The sequence below is a fragment of the Leucoraja erinacea genome, chromosome 5 (genome assembly GCF_028641065.1).
Source record: "Leucoraja erinacea ecotype New England chromosome 5, Leri_hhj_1, whole genome shotgun sequence".
NCBI classification, from domain to species: domain Eukaryota; kingdom Metazoa; phylum Chordata; class Chondrichthyes; order Rajiformes; family Rajidae; genus Leucoraja; species Leucoraja erinaceus.
This window is the reverse complement of record NC_073381.1, coordinates 98,968,370-98,989,551: the sequence shown is the minus strand read 5'-3', so window position 1 is coordinate 98,989,551 and position 21,182 is coordinate 98,968,370. Positions and strand designations below refer to the sequence as shown.

The 21,182-nt window shown below is 47.3% G+C and overlaps 1 protein-coding gene across 1 annotated transcript in view; it reads right to left on the bottom strand.

Annotated features, from left to right (window-relative positions):
* Positions 1-21,182, bottom strand: part of LOC129697635 (xanthine dehydrogenase/oxidase-like) — a 79,134-nt gene that overhangs the window by 54,924 nt on the left and 3,028 nt on the right. Inside the window, 6 exon segments of the mRNA XM_055636348.1 lie at positions 2,399-2,460; positions 5,861-5,987; positions 12,553-12,661; positions 14,590-14,686; positions 16,975-17,032; positions 20,350-20,435. Of these exon segments, the coding sequence (XP_055492323.1) occupies positions 2,399-2,460; positions 5,861-5,987; positions 12,553-12,661; positions 14,590-14,686; positions 16,975-17,032; positions 20,350-20,421 (525 nt within the window). The 5' untranslated portion in view covers positions 20,422-20,435.

The following is a 21,182-nucleotide window of genomic DNA, read 5'->3' as shown; positions in this document are numbered from 1 at the left end:
ACTGAGTCCATATGTTCATACTGGTTCTATGTTATCCCAGTTTCTCATCCACTCCCTACACACTAGGAGCAATTAATCTACAAACCCGCACGGCTTTGGGATGTGGGTGGAAACCGGAGCACCCGGAGGAAAGCCACGCAGTCACAGAGAGAACGTACAAACTCCACACACACACAGACAGCGCTAGAGGTCAGGATCGATCCCGGGCCTCTGGCGCTGTGAGGCAGCGACTCTACCCACTGCACCACCGTGCCACCAATCCTGACTTTGTTTCCTCGCCCGGACTGATGCCACCTAACACCTCTGCCACCCTGATGAATAAATGTGTCACTGTCCCTCTATCACCACTGGCCTTCTATCACCAGACGTATCGTGGGGAGGGGGGTCGCCACCACTAGCGGGCAATAAATGTCACCCCTGCACCCCCACCCCATGCCCTCCATGACGGGAAACTGCCAATAGACAATAGACAATAGACAATAGGTGCAGGAGTAGGCCATTCGGCCCTTCGAGCCAGCACCGCCATTCAATGTGATCATAGCTGTTCATCCCCAATCAGTACCCCGTTCCTGCCTCTCCCCATATCCCCGGACTCCGCGATCTTTAAGAGCCCTATCCCTCTCTTGAAAGTATCTAGAGAACCGGCCTCCACCGCCCACTGAGGCAGATAATTCCACAGACTCACAACTCTCTGTGAGAAAAAGTGTTTCCTCGTCTCCGTTCTAAATGGATTACCCCTTATTCTTAAACTGCGGCCCCTGGTCTGGACTCCCCCAACATCGGTAACATGTTTCCTGCCTCTAGCGTGTCCAAACCCTTAATAAACTTATATGTTTCAATAAGATTGCCTCTCATCCTTCTAAACTCTAGAGTATACAAGCCCAGCCGCTCCATTCTTTCAGCATATGACAGTCCCGCCATCCCGGGAATTAACCTTGTAAACCTACGATGCACTCCCTCAATAGCAAGAATGTCTTTCTTCAAATTAGGGAACCAAAACTGCATACAATACTCCAGGTGTGGTCTCACTAGGGTCCTATACAACTGCAGAAGGACCTCTTTGCTCCTATATTCGACTCCTCTTGTTATAAAAGCCAACATGCCATTTGCTTTCTTCACTGCCTGCTGTAACTGCATGCTTACTTTCATTGACTGATGAACAAGGACCCCCAGATCCCGTTGTACTTCCCCTTTTCCCAACTTGACACCATTTAGATAGTAATCAGCCTTCCTGTTTTTGATACCAAAGTAGATAACCTCACATTTATCCACATTAAATTGCATCAGCCATGCATCTGCCCACTCCCCCAACCTGTCCAAGTCACCCTGCATTCTTATAGCATCCTCCTCACAGTTCCCACTGCCACCCAGCTTTGTGTCATCTGCAAATTTGCTAATGTTACTTTGAATCCCTTCATCTAAATCGTTGATGTATATTGTAAATAGCTGTGGTCCCAGCATCGAGCCTTGCAGTACCCCACTAGTCTCTGCCTGCCATTCTGAAAGGGACCCATTAATCCCTACTCTTTGTTTCCTGTCTCCCAACCAATTTTCTATCCATGTCAGCACTCTACCCCCAATACCATGTGCCCTAATTTTGCCCACTAATCTCCTATGTGGGACTTTATCAAATGCTTTCTGAAAGTCTAGGTACACTACATCCACTGGCTCTCCCTTGTCCAATTTCCTAGTTACATCCTCAAAAAATTCCAGAAGATTAGTCAAGCATGATTTCCCCTTCGTAAATCCATGCTGACTCGGACCGATCCTGTTACTGCTATCCAAATGTGCTGCTATTTCATCTTTTATAATTGACTCCAGCATCTTCCCCACCACCGATGTCAGGCTAACTGGTCTATAATTCCCTGTTTTCTCTTTCCCGCCTTTCTTAAAAAGTGGGATAACATTAGCTACCCTCCAATCCACAGGAACGGATCCTGAGTCTATAGAACATTGGAAAATTATCACGAATGCATCCACAATTTCTAGAGCCACTTCCTTAAGTACCCTGGGATGCAGACCATCGGGCCCTGGGGATTTATCAGCCTTCAGTCCCATCGGTCTATCCAACACCATTTCCTGCCTAATGTGGATTTCCTTCAGTTCCTCCGTCACCCCAGATCCTCTGGCCACTAGTATATCAGGAAAATTGTTTGTGTCCTCCTTCGTGAAGACAAATGCCCTATAGTCTTTGGACCAGGGAGTGGTGAGGAAATAAGTCTGTAAAACCATTCATAGATGGACACAAGATGCTGGAGTAACTCAACGGGACAGGTGGCATCTCTAGAGAGAAGCAATGGTATCGTTTCAGATCGAGACCCTTCTTCAGACTGAGAGATCTGTGGGCTGAGTGTGATTACAGGCCAGTTACCTGGCTCCAGCCATCAGTATTTCTTACCTGGGCAAAGGTGCGGAATCCCTCCACGATGGGTCGGTAGCCCGTGCAGCGACACAGGTTTCCTGCAAGGCCAAGACACAGGAGACAGTGGGGAACAGGCTCTGTCCCGGGAATACAGGGGGGAACAGTGCGGGATGGACACTGAGAATCCATCACTCCAAGGACACTTAGTTTCAGGCGTGGGGCCCACAACATGGTACACACGGGTCACAGAGATGTATTGTTGCTTCTGCTTCTCCCCGCAGATGCTGCCTGACCTGCTGAGTGTTTCCACAATTCTCCCATTCTGTGGAAAATACCCAGCTGTAGTCTGAGAGGAGATTTAAATGAGGTGAGAGAGACAGACACACACACATGCACACACACACACAGATGCACACATGCAGCGCACAAACGCATATGCACATGTAATCACATACACACACGCACATGCATAAACACGCACACACAAATGCACACACACACACACATGCATGCACATGCACACACACTCACATGCACACACACACATGAATGTGCAAGCACACACACACAAGCACATGTGTGCACACCAACGCACACACCAACACACACACATGCGCACACACGCATACACACGCATGCACATATGCACACACACACGCACGCACACATGCATACACACGCACACACACATGCACACACACATACATGCACACACACACATTCACATGTGCACGTACATACACACACACACACACACAAACTCACACACACGTGCACGACATGCATACACACGCAAGGAACTGCAGGTGTTGGAATCTTGAGTAAAATAACAAAGTGCTGGAGAAACGCAGCAAGTCAGGCAGCATCTGTGGAGGGAGTGGACAGGCGATGTTTTGGATCGGGACCCATTCTTCAGAGAGAGAGACGGTTAGACTGGATGGCAAAAACGTATAAGCATGGGGTCAAATCTATCAGACATTTAAATCAGTGGAAGGGTTTTGAAGAAAATGGAAGAAAGGTGTGGAGCCAGAGAGTGGGTGGAACACACTACTTGACAGGGCGCTGTTCAGTTTAGTTTAGAGATACAGCGTCGAAACAGGCCCTTCTGCCCACTGTGTCCATGCCGACCACTAGTTCTATCCATTTACAGAAGCCATATAATCTACAAACCTGCACGTCTTTGGAGTGTGGGAGTCATAATCAGTGACAAACACCATGCTGGCATGTCTTTGGAGTTTGAGAGATAAACGTGGGCACCCGGAGAGAACCAACACAGTCACAGGGAGAACGTGCAAACTCCACACAGATAGTGTGCGAGGTCAGGATTGAACCTGCACCCTTGGCATTGTTGAACTGTAGGTGGGACCATTGAGAGCGAGGAGGAGGGTGGAGAGTGAGGGAAGAGTGGAGAGAGAGGGGGAGAGTGGAGAGAGAGGGGGAGAGGGAGAGGGAGAGAGAGAGGGAGTGGGAGAGAGAGACGGGGAGGGGGAGAGAGGGAGAGAGAGATAGAGAGAGGAGAGAGAAGGGGAGAGAGGGAGAGAGAGAAGGGGAGAGAGAGGGGGGAGAATTGAGAGTGGAGAGAGTGGGGGAGAGCGAAGGGGAGAGTGGAGAGAGTGGAGAGTGGAGAGAGAGAGGGGTGGGAGAGTGGAGAGCAAGGGGGCCATCATGAGTGAGGGGGGCTATCAAGGGCTATCCGACGAGGGGCCGCCGTGAACAAAGGAGGAACTTAGCGATTCACGATGCCAGGTGGAAGGTGTATCTTTAACCAGGATGGTGATATAGTTATTTGAAAATGAGGTGATGAGATATTTTGGTGATTTTGTGTTATGGAGGTGGGTTCGTCAGTACTGCTTTGGTTTGTAAATATGACCTTTTATAATAATTGAATATATTATTTTAAATAAAGAAAAGGGGGGGACTGGGTGGTGTGGGGGCGCTGCCGAGAATGAAGAGAGACCCGGCAGTCGGGAGCTTCCTACTGCAAGGTGTGGTGGCTGCCAGAAGACAGGACTGTTGGGTGACCTTGTGTAGTTTTGTCTGCGGCAGTAGTGTGGCGATACTTGTGAACTGCCTCGATGAGGTCTGCTGTACGATTCTACCGAGTTGTAAGTAAAACAAAGTATTTCACGGTAGCTAGCTACATGTGACTATGACGTAGCATTGAATCAGTGGAACTAACTAACCCGTATGCTGATCTCTTGCCCTCTATCTCAACCCCCTCGGGCTTTTAACGGGATGAGCCATATCCATAGAAACATAGAAAATAGGTGCAGGAGGCCATTCGGCCCTTCCAGCCAGCATCGCCATTCAATATGATTATGGCTGATCATCCAAACTCAGTATCCCGTTCCTGCTTTTTCACCATATCCCTTGACTCCGTTAGCCCTGAGAGCTAAATCTAACTCTCTCTTGAAAACATCCACTGAATTGGCCTCCACTGCCTTCTGTGGTGAAGAATTCCACAGATTCACAACTCTCAGGGTTTAGAATTTTATAGGTCTCTATAAGATTCCCTCTCATCCTTCTAAATTCCAGTGAATACAACGTCAGTCGGCACATTCTTTCATCATATGACAGTCCCGCCATCCCGGGAATTCACCTCGTGAACCTACGCTGCACTCCCTCAATAACAAGAATGTCCTTCCAAAAATTAGGAGACCAAAACTGCGCACAATACTCCATGTGTGATCTCACCAGGGCCCTGTACAACTGCAGTAAGACCTCCTTGCTCCTATACTCAAATCCTCTTGCTATGGAGGCCAACATGCCATTTGCTTTCTTCACTGCCTGCTGTACCTGCATGCGTACTTAGTCATAGAGGCATAGAGTGATACAATGTGGAAACAGAACCTTCGGCCCAACTTGCCCACACCGGCCAACATGTCCCAGTTACACTAGTCTCACCTGCCTGCATTTGGTCCAGATCCCTCCAAACCTGTCCTATCCATGTACCTGTCTAACTGTTTCTTAACCGTTGGGATAGTCCCAGCCTCAACTACCTCCTCTAGCAGCTTGTTCCATACACCCACCACCCTTTGTGTGAAAAAGTTACCCATCAGATTCCTATTAAATCTTTTCCCCTTCACCTTGAACCCATTTCCTCTGGTCCTCAATTCCCCTACTCTGGGCATGAGATTCTGTGCATTTACCTGATCTCTCTAAGATACACCACTATAAGATCACCCCTCATCTCCTGCACTCCAAGGAGTAGAGACCCAGCCTACTCGGCCTCTCCCTATAGCTCACACCCTCTGGTCCTGGCAACATCCTCGTAAATCTTCTCTGAACCCTTTCAAGCTTGACAATATCCTTCCTGTAACAAGGTGCCCAGAACTGATCACAATCTGAACTGAACACAATCACTTTCAGTGACTGATGTACAAGGACACCCAGGTCTCGTTGCATGACCCCTGTTCCTAACCTGACGCCATTCAGATAGTAATCCATGGACAGGATGGTTGTCCAGGGTGGAAGTGAGCCACAAGGAGCAGACTTTACCTTGGAGAGTGTCTTCGATCTCCTCCAGCGTGGGGTTGAGGTGGTTCCGTAGCAGCGTGTACATGGACATGACCATCCCTGGGGTGCAGAATCCACACTGGCTGCCGTGGGCCTTTGCGATGCGCTCCTGGGGTGGGAATGAAAGCAGAGATGTCATGCAGGTAGCTCGATCACGCACGGAAACTTGAATAGAGTGGATGTGGAGAGGATGTTTCCACCAGTGGGAGAGTCTAGGACCAGATACCACAGCTTCAGAATTAAAGGACGTTCCTTTCGGAAGACGATGAGGAGGAATTTCTTTACTCAGAGGGTGGGGAAACTGTGCAATTCTTTGCCACAGAAAGCTGTGGAGACCAAGTCGGTGGATATTTTTAAGGCAGAGATTCTTGATTAATACGGGTGTCAAGGGTTGTGGGGAGAAAGCAGGAGAATGGGGTTAGGAGGGCGAGATAGATTAAGCATGATTGAATGGCGGAATAGGTTTGATGGGCAAAATGGCCAAATTCTGCTCCTATCGCATGACCTTATGAAATTCTCATCTACATTAAAGTACGGGGACTGGCCCACTCGGGTTGTGAAAGACACTTAAACCGATTAGATACGATGAAGAGGCTGTGAGCCGTGCAGACGGAGATCCTGGTTCAGAATGGTGAAAGGCAATTATTACACCTCTGGAGTTTTATTGGAAGTCCTGGGACATTATTACATGTAAGCATTTCATTGTGCAAAGCATACAAAGAAATACAAAGTATTTCATTGTTTATTGTTCCATTTCAAGGCATATGACAATAAAACCTGACAAAAAAGTTGGTCACTGTCATTGTAACCCATCGTTTCACACGTATTCCACCGCGGCACAGCGGGTAGAGCCGCTGCCTCACAGCTCCAGAGACCAGGGTTCGATCCTGACCTTGGGTGCTGTTCGTGTGTGTGTGTGTGGGGAGTTTGCACATTCTCCCCGTGACCGCGTGGGTTTCCTCCGGTAGCTCCCGGTTTCCACCCAGGTCCTTTAGCCGACAATGTGTGTGTCAAACACAAGGCTTCGATACACATCTGCCCACACATGATCCTTATCCCTCTATTCCCTGTATATCCATGTGCCAGAGGCTGAATTATTCAACAAATCGCACTCTGCCTCCTTTTCACCCTTTCCTTTTCTGGCATTCACAAATTCCTTTCTTAAATTGATGGTATAATCTGTCTTTGTTGCTTATAAGGTTATAAGTGATAGGAGCAGAATTAGGCCATTCGGCCCATCAAGTCTACTCTACCATTCAATCATGGCTGATCTATCTCTCCCTCCTAACCCCATTCTCCTGCCTCCTCTCCATAACCCCTGACACCCATACTAATCATGAATCTATCTATCTCACCCTTAAATATCTCACCCTTTGTGGAGGCCATTGACTTGGCCTCCACAAAGAATTGGCGAAGAATTCTGTGGCACAGATTCACCACCCTCTAACTAAAGAAATTCCACCTCATCTCCTTCCTTTAATTTTGAGGCTATGCCCACTGGTCCTGGACTCTCCCACTAGTGGAAACATTCTCTTCACATCCACTCTATCCAAGCCTTGTTTAAGGTCATATCTGCTGGCTGTGTAAAATAAGCCCTTCTCTTTACTCCCCCATTGAGTTGAGTTTAGGTAATTGTCATGTGTACCGAAGTACACTGAGGTACCAGGGTTTATTGTCACGTGTACCAAGGAGGCATCCATCTGCTTCCTGATACTGCCTGCATTGGAAACAGTTTACAATTATGTCCTGCACTTTATTCATGATTTTAAGAGATCCGTAATGATTGTGTCACGGTGACAGGAAAACAACCTAACCCTTAACATCTGGGTGACAAAGGGGGCAGTTGTTGAGCAAATGAAGTGAGGTGGTGAACACAAAATGGGCACAGAGTGCTGGAGTAACTCAGCGGGACAGGCAGCATCCCTGGAGAACTTGAACTTGGTGATGTTTGTGTCGGGAACCTCCTTCAGTCTGATTGTGTTTGGGGAAGGACAAAGCTGGAAGAGATGTGGGACTGGGACAAGGAAGGGTTTCGGACCGAAACATTGCTTACTTCCTGCGCTCCATAGATGCTGCTGCACCCGCTGAGTTTCTCCAGCACTTTTGTGTACCTGGGGCTGAGACAAAGCCTGGAGAGTGATAGGTGGATACAGGAGAAGTGGGGGGGTGGGGGGGGGAGGGGGTCTGAATGGTAGATTGTTTTGTTCAAAGGCCAGAGATAAAAAGACAAAAAAGTGTGAGATAAGGATGAGGCAGGAATATAGTCATAGAGTGATACAGTGTGGAAACAGGCACTTCCACCCAACTTGCCCACACTGACCAGCATGTCCCAGCTACACATTCCACTTGCCTGCGTTTGGCCCATATCACTCGAAACAACACCGATCCATCTACCTGCCTGATTGCTTCTTAAACGTTGGGATAGTCCCTGCCTCAATTACATCCTCTGGCAACTCGTTCCATATACCCACCACCCTTTGTTTGAAAAAGCTACCCCTCAGGCTCCTATAAAAGCTTTCCTACTTCACCTTAAACCTATGCCCTCTGGTCCTCGATTATCCCAGTCTGGGCAAGAGCCTTTGTAAATATGGGTGGATATAGAGTACAGGAGAACATAGGTGGATGGGGACGGGAGGAAGGGGGAAGGGAGAAATAGGTGCACACCCAAGTGGAGCACAGGAAAGAGAAGGAGGGAAATATTCAATCATTACACCATTGTGTTGTAAGCTAGCCTCGTGCTAACAATGGTGAACACAGTCCTGTCCTCATCAACAGCGACACGGTGGCGCAGCGGTAGAGTTGCTGCCTCACAGCGCCAGAGATTGGGGTTCAATCCTGACTTAGGGTGCTGTCTGTACGGAGTTTGCACATTTCCCTGTGACCTGCGTAGGTTTTCTCAGAGAACATCAGTTTCTTCTGACACTCCAAAGACGTACAGGTTTGTAGGTTAATTGGCTGGGTGTAAATGTAAAAATTGTCCCTATTGTGTGTAGGGTAGTGTTATTGTGTGGGGATCGCTGGTCGGTGCGGATTCGGTGGGCTGAAGGGCCTGTATCAGTGCTGTATCTCTATACTAAACTAAACTCTCTATACTAAACCTAAACTAAACTAAACTAAAGTAAACCAAACTAAGCAGCCACTATAGAGATGGTCAATAGTTTCAGGTTTCTGGGCATCCATATCACAGGCAACCTAACCTGGTCCCTTCACATTGATAAGTGATCAGTTTATTTACATTTATCACATATAATGTAGAATAGGGCAGCATAGGAGCAGGCCCTTCAGCCCACAATGTCTGTGCTGAACATAATGCTGTCCAACTAATCCCTCCTGCCTGCATGTGATCCCTACCCTCCATTCCCTGCATATCCATGTGCAGACCCAAAAACCTCTGACATGCCACCATCGCATGTTAGGCATCTGAAGAGATTCAGCATGTGCACCGGGATTCTCTTTACCTTCTACAGATGCGCTACAGAGAGTATTCTGACGGGATGTATCACAGCCCTGGTGTGGCAACTGCTCGGCTCCTGACTGCCTGATCCTGCAGAGAGTGGTGAGCACAGCCCAGTCCATCACAGGCTCAGCACTCCCTACATAAAGTCCATCTTCACGGTGCGTTGCATCAGGAACGCTGGACATATCGTCAAGGATACCTGTCCCCCACCCTGGCCATTTTCCTTTCTCTCCTCTACCTTCAGGGAGAAGATGCAGCAGCTTGAAAGCTCAGATGACCAGAATTAAGAACAGCTTCTTCCCCACTGCTATCCACAGTAGAGTTGCTGTCTCACGGTGCCAGAGACCCGAGTTAGATCCTGACTGTACGGAGTTTGCACGTTCTCCCTGTGACCGAATGGATTGTCTCTGGTTTCCTCCCACACTCCAAATACGTACAGGTTTGCAGGTTAATTGCCTTTGGTAAAAATTGTAAATTGTTCCCAGTGTATAGGATAGGGCGGGTATATGGGGTGATCGCTGGTCGACGTGGACTCGGTGGGCGAAGGGCCTGTTTCCCTGCTATATCTCTTGAGTCTAGAATCTATTCAGCTCTTGAACTGGTCGCCTCTTTCTCCCCCCATTCCCCTATTGGTAGTATGAGCTCGTACGGGTATTCGGTTATTGCAGGCTTGTGTTTATTTTACACACAGCTTCAGATTGCACTACGACCTTTGGCCACTCTGCTGTTTTTGGTTTTGCCATTATGCTGATTGTTGATCATCGCGTATTGTTCACTCTGTGAGTTTCCTGCAACAAGGAATGGCTTGGCACCCTGAAAGGCAGCCTGGATTTGACTCGCAATCTGCACCTCAGTTAAATAAGCGATAGGACGTTCAAACACACACAGTGCAGAGGGAGGTCCTTCAACCCATTGTGCCCGTTTACGAAGATGTTGCCAGGACCAGAGGGTCTGAGCTCTAGGGAGAGGTTGAGTAGGCTGGGACTCTATTCCCTGGAGCACAGGAGGATGAGGGGTGAACTATTATAGAGGTCTATAAAATCATGAGAGGAATAGCTCAGGTAGACGCACAGAGTTTCTTACCCAGGGTAAGTGAATCGAGGACCAGAGGACATAGGACATAGTTGGGATGTAATGTTAAAATTGTACAAGGTATTGGTGAGGCCAATTCTGGAGTATGGGGTACAATTTTGGTCGCCTAATTATAGGAAGGATGTCAACAAAATAGAGAGAGTACAGAGGAGATTTACTAGAATGTTGCCTGGGTTTCAGCAACTAAGTTACAGGGAAAGGTTGAACAAGTTAGGGCTTTATTCTTTGGAGTGCAGAAGGTTAAAGGGGGACTTGATAGAGGTCTTTAAAATGATGAGAGGGATAGACAGAGTTGACGTGGATAAGCTTTTCCCACTGAGAGTAGGGAAGATTCAAACAAGGGGACATGACTTGAGAATTAAGGGACTGAAGTTTAGGGGTAACATGAGGGGGAACTTCTTTACTCAGAGAGTGGTGGCTGTGTGGAATCAGCTTCCAGTGAAGGTGGTGGAGGCAGGTTCGTTTTTATCATTTTAAAATAAATTGGATAGTTATATGGACGGGAAAGGAATGGAGGGTTATGGTCTGAGCGCAGGTATATGGGACTAGGGGAGAATACATGTTCGGTTTGGACTAGAAGGGTCGAGATGGCCTGTTTCCGTGCTAATTGTTATATGGTTATATGGTTTAAGGTGAAGGGGAAATGAGTTAATAGGAATCCGAGGGGTAACTTTTTCACAGAAAGGGTGGTGGGTGTAGAGACATACACAAAGTTGCCGGAGGAGGTAGTTGAGGCAGGGACTATCCCAATGTTTCAGAAACAGTTTGACAGGTCCATGGATAGGACCAGTTTGGAGAGATATGTGCCAAATGCAGGCAGGTGGGACTAGTGCAGCTGGGTGGTATGGGATAGGTGGGCTGAGGAGCCTGCTTCCACACTGTATCACTCTATGACTCCATGACCTCTGTTCTGGGACTCCAGAAGCAAGCTTGATCTTGTCAGACGTTCAGCAGACAACCATGGACATGTTGCAGCAATGTCAAAGGCCATTTGGCCCAAGCCATGTAGCTGGGGCCTGATGGGAACAGCGCAGTTAGTCCAATCTTTCTCTGCTGCCTCCAAGTCTTTTACTTCAAGAACTTGTCCATTTGAATTTCATAAATTGAGGTTGGAACTTTCCCTGCCTGAACATTGCTCTCCTCATAAGATAGACACAGAAGTGCTGGAGTAACACAAATGGTCAGGCAGCATCTCTGGAGAAAAAGGATGGAACAATTTGGGTCAAGACCCTTCTTCGGACTGTCTGAAGAAGGGTCCCGACTGTCAACGTCACCCGTCCACATTCTCCAGTGATGCTGACTGACTTGCTGAGTTACTCCAGCACTCTATCTTTGGTGTAAACCAGCATCTGCAGTTCTTTGTTTCTGAAGAACTTATTACTACTATATTCTGCACTCTGCATCTACCCCTTTGCTCTACCTATTGTACTTTGACGATTTTGAGTTTGACGATTGTATTTGTGTGTAGCCTTATCTGATCTGGCTGAATAGCATGCAAAACAAAACTTTTCACTGTACCTCTGCAGAAGGGTACAACACAGGAACAGGCCCATTGGCCCACAATGTCCATATCATCCATACCCTGCATGTGTCTGTGCCTTTGCATCAACCTGTCTAAAGTACCTCATAGTTTAGTTTAGTTTATATCAGAGATATAATGTGGAAACTGGCCCTTCGGCTCATCGACCAGCGATCCCCGCACATTAACGCTATCCTACACACACTAGGGCCAATTTTACATTTATACCAAGCCAACTAACCTACAAACCTGTACGTCTTTGGAGTGTGGAAGTAAACCGAAGATCTCGGAGAAAGCCCACGCAGGTCACAGGGAGAACGTACAAACTCCGTACAGACAGCACCCGTGGTCGGAATTGAACCCCGGACTCTGGCGCTGCAAGGCAGCAACTCTACCGCTGCGCCACCTTGCCGACCTTAAAGACTACATTTGCTGGCATCCCTCTCCACCACCTCCCCGATCTGTTTGGATAGCATGGGACACCAAGCTGTTGACTGTACCTCAGTACACGTGATAATAATAATCCTAAACCCACACTTTCATTCCCGCCTCCATTGTTCCCACTCCCTCCGGGCAGAAGGAAGACATGGCACCGGAGTGGCTGACCTGGACTGGATGGAGCCGAGTGGCGGTGCTCCCGATCCCCTCCACAGTGGTGATGGCGGTACGGTGGAGAGAGCAGAGGGGGGCCAGGCAGGCGTTGATGGCAATGTGTCTGGCGAGACAGAGTCAAGGAGGGACAGACCGAGCCATGTTGTCCCCACGGATTGGGAAGCATGGGGTGGCTGTGAACCAAGGAGCGGTTCGTACGGAGAACAGGCACGGAGGCTTGCAGGAAGGGGGGGGTCACAGGATACGTGTGGTGACACCCCTCCTTGGCCCAGTGTTTGTCCACACAGCACCATAATAACTTATACATCGCGTCGTAGGGGTCACAAATTACACACACTACAGGGCACGGGTTTAAGTTGAGAGGGGCAAAGTTTAAAGGAGATGTGCGGGGCATGTTTGTTCCACAGAGGATGTTGGGGGCCTGTAATGGGCTGCCAGGGGTGGTGGTGGAGGCAGATATGATGGTGGTGTTTAAAAGGCTATTATATACGTACATGGAGTTGCAGGGAATGGAGGGATATGGTGAGAGATATGAATCATTATTAGACACGGGTGAGGAGCCAATACTGGTGGACAGCTAATGTTGTGTCTTTGTTCACAAAGGGTTACAAGGAAAAGCCTGGGAACTATTGACCAGTGAGCCTGACATCTGTGGTAGGCATGTTACTGGAGAGTATGCTGAGGGATAAGGCATATATGTATGTATGCGGATAGGCAGGGAGTGATTAGGGATAGAGAGCATGGTTTTGTATGTGGGAGATCGTGTCTCATGAATCTGATTGAGTATTTTTGAAGAAGTAACCAAAAAGGCCGATCAGGGTAAAGCCGTAGATATTGTTTATCAGGATAAGTGTGATCACAAGGAACCAGTGTGAATGGGTGACTGAAGGTTAGCATGGACTCGGTGGGCCGATGGGCGTTTCCATGCTGTATCTCCAAAACTGAAACAAAAAAACTTGTATCCCCCAGGTCTCTCTGTTCTATAACATTCTCCCGAGCCCTGCCATTTACTGTGTAAGTCCTGCCATGGGTTAACTTAGCAAAATGGCACACCTTGCACTTTTCCAGGTTCAAATCCATCCTTTCCCTACTTCCCTCATTCCTCTGGATCCTGCTCTGATCTTAGATAGCCTTCTTCACTGTCCAATGACACCACCAATCTTGGTGTTATCTCCAGACTTACTACCAATGTTAACAACACTGTTTTTCAGATGGTTAAAGCCGATGACAAACCACAATGGAGCCAGCACCAATCCCTGTGACACTCCACTGGTCACGGACCTCCAGTCTGAATAACCACCCTCACAAATACCTTTCCTCTCCTGCCACCAGGCCAACGTTGGATCCATTTGGTTTAGCCCACCTTGGGTTCCATGTAAATCAACCTTCCATACCAGCCTACCATACGAGACCATGTCCAATGCCTTGCTGAGGTCCATGTAGACAATGTTCACAGCCCAGCCATTGTCAATCCTCTTGGTGACCTCAATGGTCACAAATGCAACCAAATTTGTGTTTTTTGGGGAGTGGTAGAATCTGGTGGAAGGTCACGTGTACGTGGAGACAATAATTAGTTGGGATTAACCTAGGATTAGTGTCAATGCGGGTTGCTTGTACATGGGATTCCTGATGTTCAGGTCTGGTCAAGAGAGTGAAGAATCTCAATAAACAGCGAGCTCTGGAGGATCTTCCCCCTTTCTCCATAAAACTATTGACAGATCATAAAACCTTGGTCAGTGGAGCAGAATTAGGCCATTTGGCCCTTCGAGTCTGCTCCACCATTTGATCCCTCTCAGTTCCATTCTCCTGCCTTCTGCCCACAACCTTTGACGCCCCTACTAATCAAGAACCTTTCAATCTCCGCTTAGCAAATACCCACTGACTTGGCCTCCACTGCCCTCTGCGGCAATGAATTCCACGGTGATTTCCACCAACCCTCTATCTCTTGCAATGATAGAGTTGAACATGTCCCACTGAATGCCACAGTGGGGAAGGTTTCCTCGGTTCAGGAGCGGGTTGGTGAAAGGATACACGATCTTCCCCTGGAGGGCGCTGTACTTGGAGGCCATCACGGTGCAGGAGCCGCATCCTCCCTCTCCGCAGCCGAGCTTGGTCCCCATCAGGCCCACTGACGCTCGTGTTAAGGAAAGCGGTGGTGTACAGGCAGGGCCGGCAGCTGCCCAAGGTGGGTGGGTGGGCATCACCGGACACACGTGGGAATGGAGATGGTGGAGTAGATTATACTGGGCTCTGCTGCGTCACCACACACCGACAATGTAAAGTGAAAACTGGTCGCCAAAGGAGATGGTCAGATGGTTTACACTGGAGACCTCATCCAGTGGAACCTGTGGGTGAGCCAGTCATTTACAGAGGATCTAGTGGCCAGTGGTGGAGTTTACAGATGGACCAGTGAACCAGTGGTGGTTTACAGTTGGGCCAGTGAACCAGTGGTGGAGTTTGCAGTTGAACCAGTGAACCGTGAAGGTTTACAGATGGTCCAGTGAACCATGAAGGTTTACAGAGAACCAGTGGAGCCAGTGATGGGGTTTATGGAGAAATCAGTGGAACCAGTGATGGAATTTACAGAGGAACCAGTGGGCCAGTAATGATGATAACTAGCAATGGGCTGATGAAGTTTACAGTGCTGGAGTTTGTGGAGCTGGTTCACTCTGTATTTGGTGATGTTTTGGGTTGAGGCCCTTCTTCAGAGTCAGGGGAAATGGAAATAAGAGATATAGACGGTTATGTAGATGTAAATGAATGGAAGACGGTTGTGTAAGCTTTAAACAGGACATAGATCTGATGGGAACATGGACATGGCAGTGGCAGGCAGCATTTAACTTGGTCAAGTGAGAAGGGATACAGTTTGTCAACTTAAACCAGGCAAAGACACAGTGAAGGTACACAAAAAAGCTGGAGAAACTCAGCGGGTGCAGCAGCATCTATGGAGCGAAGGAAAATGGAGCCTATTTCCTTCGCTCCATAGATGCTGCTGCACCTGCTGAGTTTCTCCAGCTTTTTTGTGTACCTTCGATTCTCCAGCATCTGCAGTTCCTTCTTAAAAGACACAGTGAATGTCAGAGGAGTGGAAGAGAGAGAGAGCTTGGGCTACAAGTACACCGCACACAATACAAAGTACATTGCTGATTGTTATTTAGGTGAATGACTCGGATGTGATGTATGGTTAGTAGGTTTTCGGATTAAACCAGTGAACCATGAAGAAGGTGTATCTATTATTACAATGTAAACTTGATCCATTGGTCCAATGGGCCAAGGAAAGGCAGCTGTGGTTTAGTTCACATAATGCAAAGTGTTGCAGATAAAGTGGGAATAAATAGGGTGGGACTTACACAGTAAAATGGGGAGGGTTGCAGAACAGAGAGACCGTGAAGTGCAGGGGCAGGGTTGAAACAAGATGGTGACACCGGTTGACAGGGTGGCAAAGAAGGCATTGGACATGCTTTCCTTCATTGGTCAGGGCATTGAGCACATAGTAACACAAAGAAGGAAAGATGCAGGTTTACAAACTAAGACACAGAGTGCTGGAGTGCTGGAGTAAGTCAGCGGGTCAGGCAGCATCTCTGGAGAACATGAATAGGTGACGTTTCAGGTCAGGACTCTTCTTCTGACTGAAGAGAAGTCCCGTCCCAAAACGTCACCTATCCATGTTCTCCTGAGATTCTGCCCGACACTCTGCATTACTCCGGCTCTTTGTGTTTTTCACTGGGTACAGGAGTAGGGCGGCACGGTGATGCAGCAGTAGAGTTGCTGCCTTCAGCAGCAGATGCCTGGGTTCAATCCTGACTACAGTGGCTGGCTGTACGGAGTTTGTACACTCTCCTTGTGACTGTGTGGGTTTTCCCTGGGAGCCCAGGTTTCCTCCCACACTCTAAATACGTGCAGGTCAGTAGGTTAATTGGCGTTGGTAAAATTGTAAAAGGGTCCCTTTTGTGTGTCGGATAGTGTTAGTGTGAGACGATCGCTGGTCGGCGCGGACTCGTTGGGCCAAAGGGCCTGTTTCCATGCTATCTCTAACCTAAACTAAATTAAACTAAACTAATCTAAACTAAACTAGAGATAGACACAAAATGCTGGAGTAACTCAGCGGGACAGGCAGCCTCTCTGGAGAAAAGGAATGGGTGATGTTTCGGGTCACAATCCTTTTTCAGAGTTCTTCAGAGCTAAACTACAGCTGTACATATCATTGCCAAAGCCACATTTTAGGAAGTACATACAGTTCTGGTTGCCCTGTTGTAGGGAAGGATGCTAATAAACTGGAAGGGCTGGGGGTGGATCGGTATCCAAATGTTCAGCTGACCCTGAGTGGGACCTGTTAGGAGGGTCTAGTCCCGCGTCTCCCCCTCTCTTTCCACATCCGTAACCGCGGGAGACGCCAATAGCAAGAGGCAAGGATACATTTCCTCCTCAGGTAGGTTATCAGGTTGAGTTCAGGGTCAACATTCCTCTCCACCACCTGCAGGCAATGAAGCATAAGCAGCAGAACAGATGAACATGCCTTAGAATCGAGCAAACACTCTTTATTACATTCAAGGTTCAAGGTTCAAGTTGATGCCACATGCACCAATTAAGGTACAGTGAAATGAGTTACCATGCAGCCGTACAATCAAAAAGAGCACAATACACAATAGAATAGTAAGATTGAACGAGAACTTACCAGTTTGAAGTTTTATCTTTATTTTATGAGGAGTAACGTTGAGGGATTACGTGAAGACCCCGTCCAGTGCACATGCATGTCAATCTTCAAAGCAGCGGTGTGAAATCGCAGAAAACAGTTGTTGGACTGAACATAGTAAGATAAGAGAACCATAATACCATTTGAACTTTATGATAGAGGGCTGGGAGCGGAGGGCACATAATCCCTCAACATTACTCCTCATAAAATAAAGATCAAACTTCAAACTGGTAAGTTCTCGTTTAATCTTACTATTTTACTTCGGAGTCACATGAGTGGCTACGTGAAGATATTAAAGCTGTGTGATTACATGCCGTGGAACCTAGTCCAGGCGTCATACACTGCATCAGTAGGCCAATGATGAGTGAACATTAAGAATGTATTCAGACATGACATAGATATCAAGTTCAAGTTCAAGTTCAATGCTATTAATGTATAATAGTGGCAATAGTAACCTCCCACAACCTGGAGGGAGTATGAACCATACCTAACATAGAGTTGGCAAATACCCTTGATCTAGCAATAGGTTTATTCTGAATATTTGGACAGATCAATAGTTTGACCATGCTGCAACCGCTAGGATGTGGTCCATCCCTGCTGCTGAGATATAGCAGTCCTGGTGGAGTGAGACTCAATGTCAATGTACACTCCTGTATATGCCAGACCCATATAACCATCTGGAGAAAGTTCGTAGTGATTCCTTCTAACAAGATTTTATGTAACTCATAATATTGCTGTCAGTCTATAAAGCTCTTAGGAACCTTGACATACTGGTGCAAATACGTGATCACACGCAACCCAAGGTCCATGGGATATGCAACTCTAGTTTGGTCTTGTGTCCCTGTCTAATCTGCTTGATTAATCATAAACAAAATATGTTATTATAGCCCACAGATATGATCATTCTATCCAGCGTTGCAATGACTGGACCCATAGCCCTGTACTCAATGCCATGGCGTAATCACAAGTACGTGAGTATGACCATGGGCAGGGATGTTGCTGGTGCCCATCGGTGAAGTGACGTAGTACAATGTTAACAACCCATATCTCTGCGTCCCTAAACCTGAGAGGTTTTAAGCTGACGAGATACCTTCATTCTCTGGCTATCAGAGGGTGAGACCGGACAGAGTGGTTTATGTGCTCATCTGCCAAATGATTAGGAGGTACTTAAGGCACAGTAATGGAATAGTAACTTAATGTTATAATCTCATAAAACTGAATTTTAATGTGTCAGTTATCCGTGCCGAGTTAAACGTCAGGAAGCATAAACAATGCTTCCCATCTCCTACGCAGATAGCTGCTATATGGTGCTATCCCTGCAATCTGTAGTGAGCACTCTTAATGCTCATGGTTTGACAACCCAAGCCACAGAAACGATCTCTCAGAGTCTGTAAGTCTATGATTGATTATATCATGCAGAGAATGGTTTCAACATCACAACTGAACCAGCATCTTTTTATCCGGAATTAACCATGTAAGGTTTTATGTTCATTCTTCGCCTCAGCAGGAGCCATGGGTGTATAACCCAGGCAAGCACTATGAAAACCCGGAAGCGGGAATCTTACTGAATTTTGCAAAACCCGTCTATTGAGGCCAAATGGAGGAAGACATAAAAGAGCATTCCTTCCTAGTGTAGCGAGAATGCACCCTTCGCCACTGTATGCCTCGTTCACTGTTGATTGAAACTGGATGCAAGCAACGCAATAGTTAGTGTTCTATCAATCCACATTGTTATTAAATACTTTGTGATCACACATTCATTCTATGTTGTCATTGATTTTGCATAATAATACACCAGTGCTAAATGTGGTTTGGTAAAACTCTCACCGGATACTTTGATTTGATTGTACCTTTGTGATTAACATATACCACCACCAAAGTGTATCACCTTGGACTTGTGCATGCCGTATATGCATATCCACACACTCTTTAATGCACAGAATGCACCTGGTGTCCATTGGCAGTTGATACCATGACTGAACACTTGATAACTCATGCAAATCCCATCTGCCTCCGTAACTAGAGATGGTATTAGTAAATTACCCATCTTTGGGCAATAGCATCAGTTTGGAAATGACTGAGGATTTACAGATAAGAGGCTTTAGTGGAGCAAAGTTGTCCATCATTGTGACTTTGATTGTTTCAGCTAAAAATAGCAGAGGTCTAATTTTTTGTCTCAGAGCTGATCCCAGACCAATAAATGGATGATTGTATCCCAACAATCAATAGTTTCCGTTGGTATCAACCCTCCTTTGTTTCCCTCTTTCTTCCCTCTACATGCCTTCCCTCTTTTAGTTTACATGCCAGCTAAAGAATGGCCCGCCGGTCGCTTAAGATGGCCGCCACGCCTCTTTGAGCAAGTGAGTTGACGAGGCTCACAAACCTTCCGCGAGGAAAAACGAACGCTGCATTTCCTCCTTAAACGAGTGACCCACTTAGTTTGAAAAGGTGCCAACTTGTTTTACATTATCCGCATCAGAGGAGCAACTGGGATGGTCTAGAACAAGGGGAAGTGAAGGAAATGTATGAGGAACACGTTCTCATATCCCTCTGTTACAAACACCAGGATCTTACGTTTCAATCATGAGAAGAATAGATCGGTTAGATGCACAGAGTCTCTTGCCCTGAGTAGGGGAATCGAGGACCACAGGACATAGGTTTGTGAAGGAGAAATATTTAATAGAAATCTGAGGGGTAACTTTTTCACACAAAGGGTGGTGGGTGTATGGAACAAGCTGCCAGAGGTAGTAATTGAGGCTGGAACTATCCCAAAGTTTAAGAAACAATTAGACGGGTACATGGATAGGACATGCTTGGAGGGATATGGACCAAACGCAGGCAGGTAGGACTAGTGTAGCTGGGACATGTTGACCAGTGTGGGCAATCTGGGCCGAAGGGCCTGTTTCCACGCTGTATCACTCTATCTCAGTCCGAGCTTCAACCTCTGAACATTTGAGCATTGGAAGTAATCAGAGAGATGGGGAGATGCAATAGGAATTGGAAAACAAGACGTAATTTTGAACCATAATACATCCAGGTCAGGACCCAGAGTAAACATTTCATCTGTTATTGATTCAGGACCCTGTTGCTCCAACTACCTTGTGTCCATTGACATAGAAAACCAGTTCATCGCTCTCTGATGTCGTGAAGCTCCCCCCACCGTCGTTCATTCTCCGAGTTGTCTCTAAGAATAATACAACAGGATATTAGTTTGCAGACAACATATCTGCGGAGGGCCGGATAACAAACAATGATGAGACGGAGTATAGGAAAGAGGTGGAGAACTTAGTAACATGGTGCCACGACAACAACCCCTCCCTCAATGTCAGCAAAATGAAGCGGCTAGTTATTGAGTTCAAGAAGCATGGTGGAGTTCGTCCCAATCAGCATTGATGGTACCAAAGTGGAAATGGCTGAGAATTTCAAGTTGCTTGGCGTTAATATTACCAATGATCTGTCATGGACCAACCACATTGATGTGACAACCAAGAAGGCCCACCAACGCCTCTACCTCCTGAGGTCATTGGGCGTCTCCAGTGACTCTTACAAACGTTTACAGAAGCACCGTAGAGAGCGCGGTGTCGGGTTGCATCACAGCTTGGTTTGGGAACAGCTCCGCCCAAGACGGCAAGAAACTACAGAGTTCTAGATATAGCCCAGTCCATCTCACAGACCAGACTCACCGCCAGTGACTCCGTCTACACTTCACAATGCCTCGGAAAAGCAGCCGACACAATCAAAGACTTGTCCACGACCCACCCCGGTCATTCCTTCTTCTCTCTGCTCCCAACCAGCAGAAGGTAAAGAAACTTGAAAGCGCACACCACCAGACCCAGGAACAGCTTCTTCCCCTCTGTTATCTGGCTTCTGAATGGCCCTTCCATACACTAGGGTACTGTCCGATTCACCTCCACCCCATTGCGGACATTGG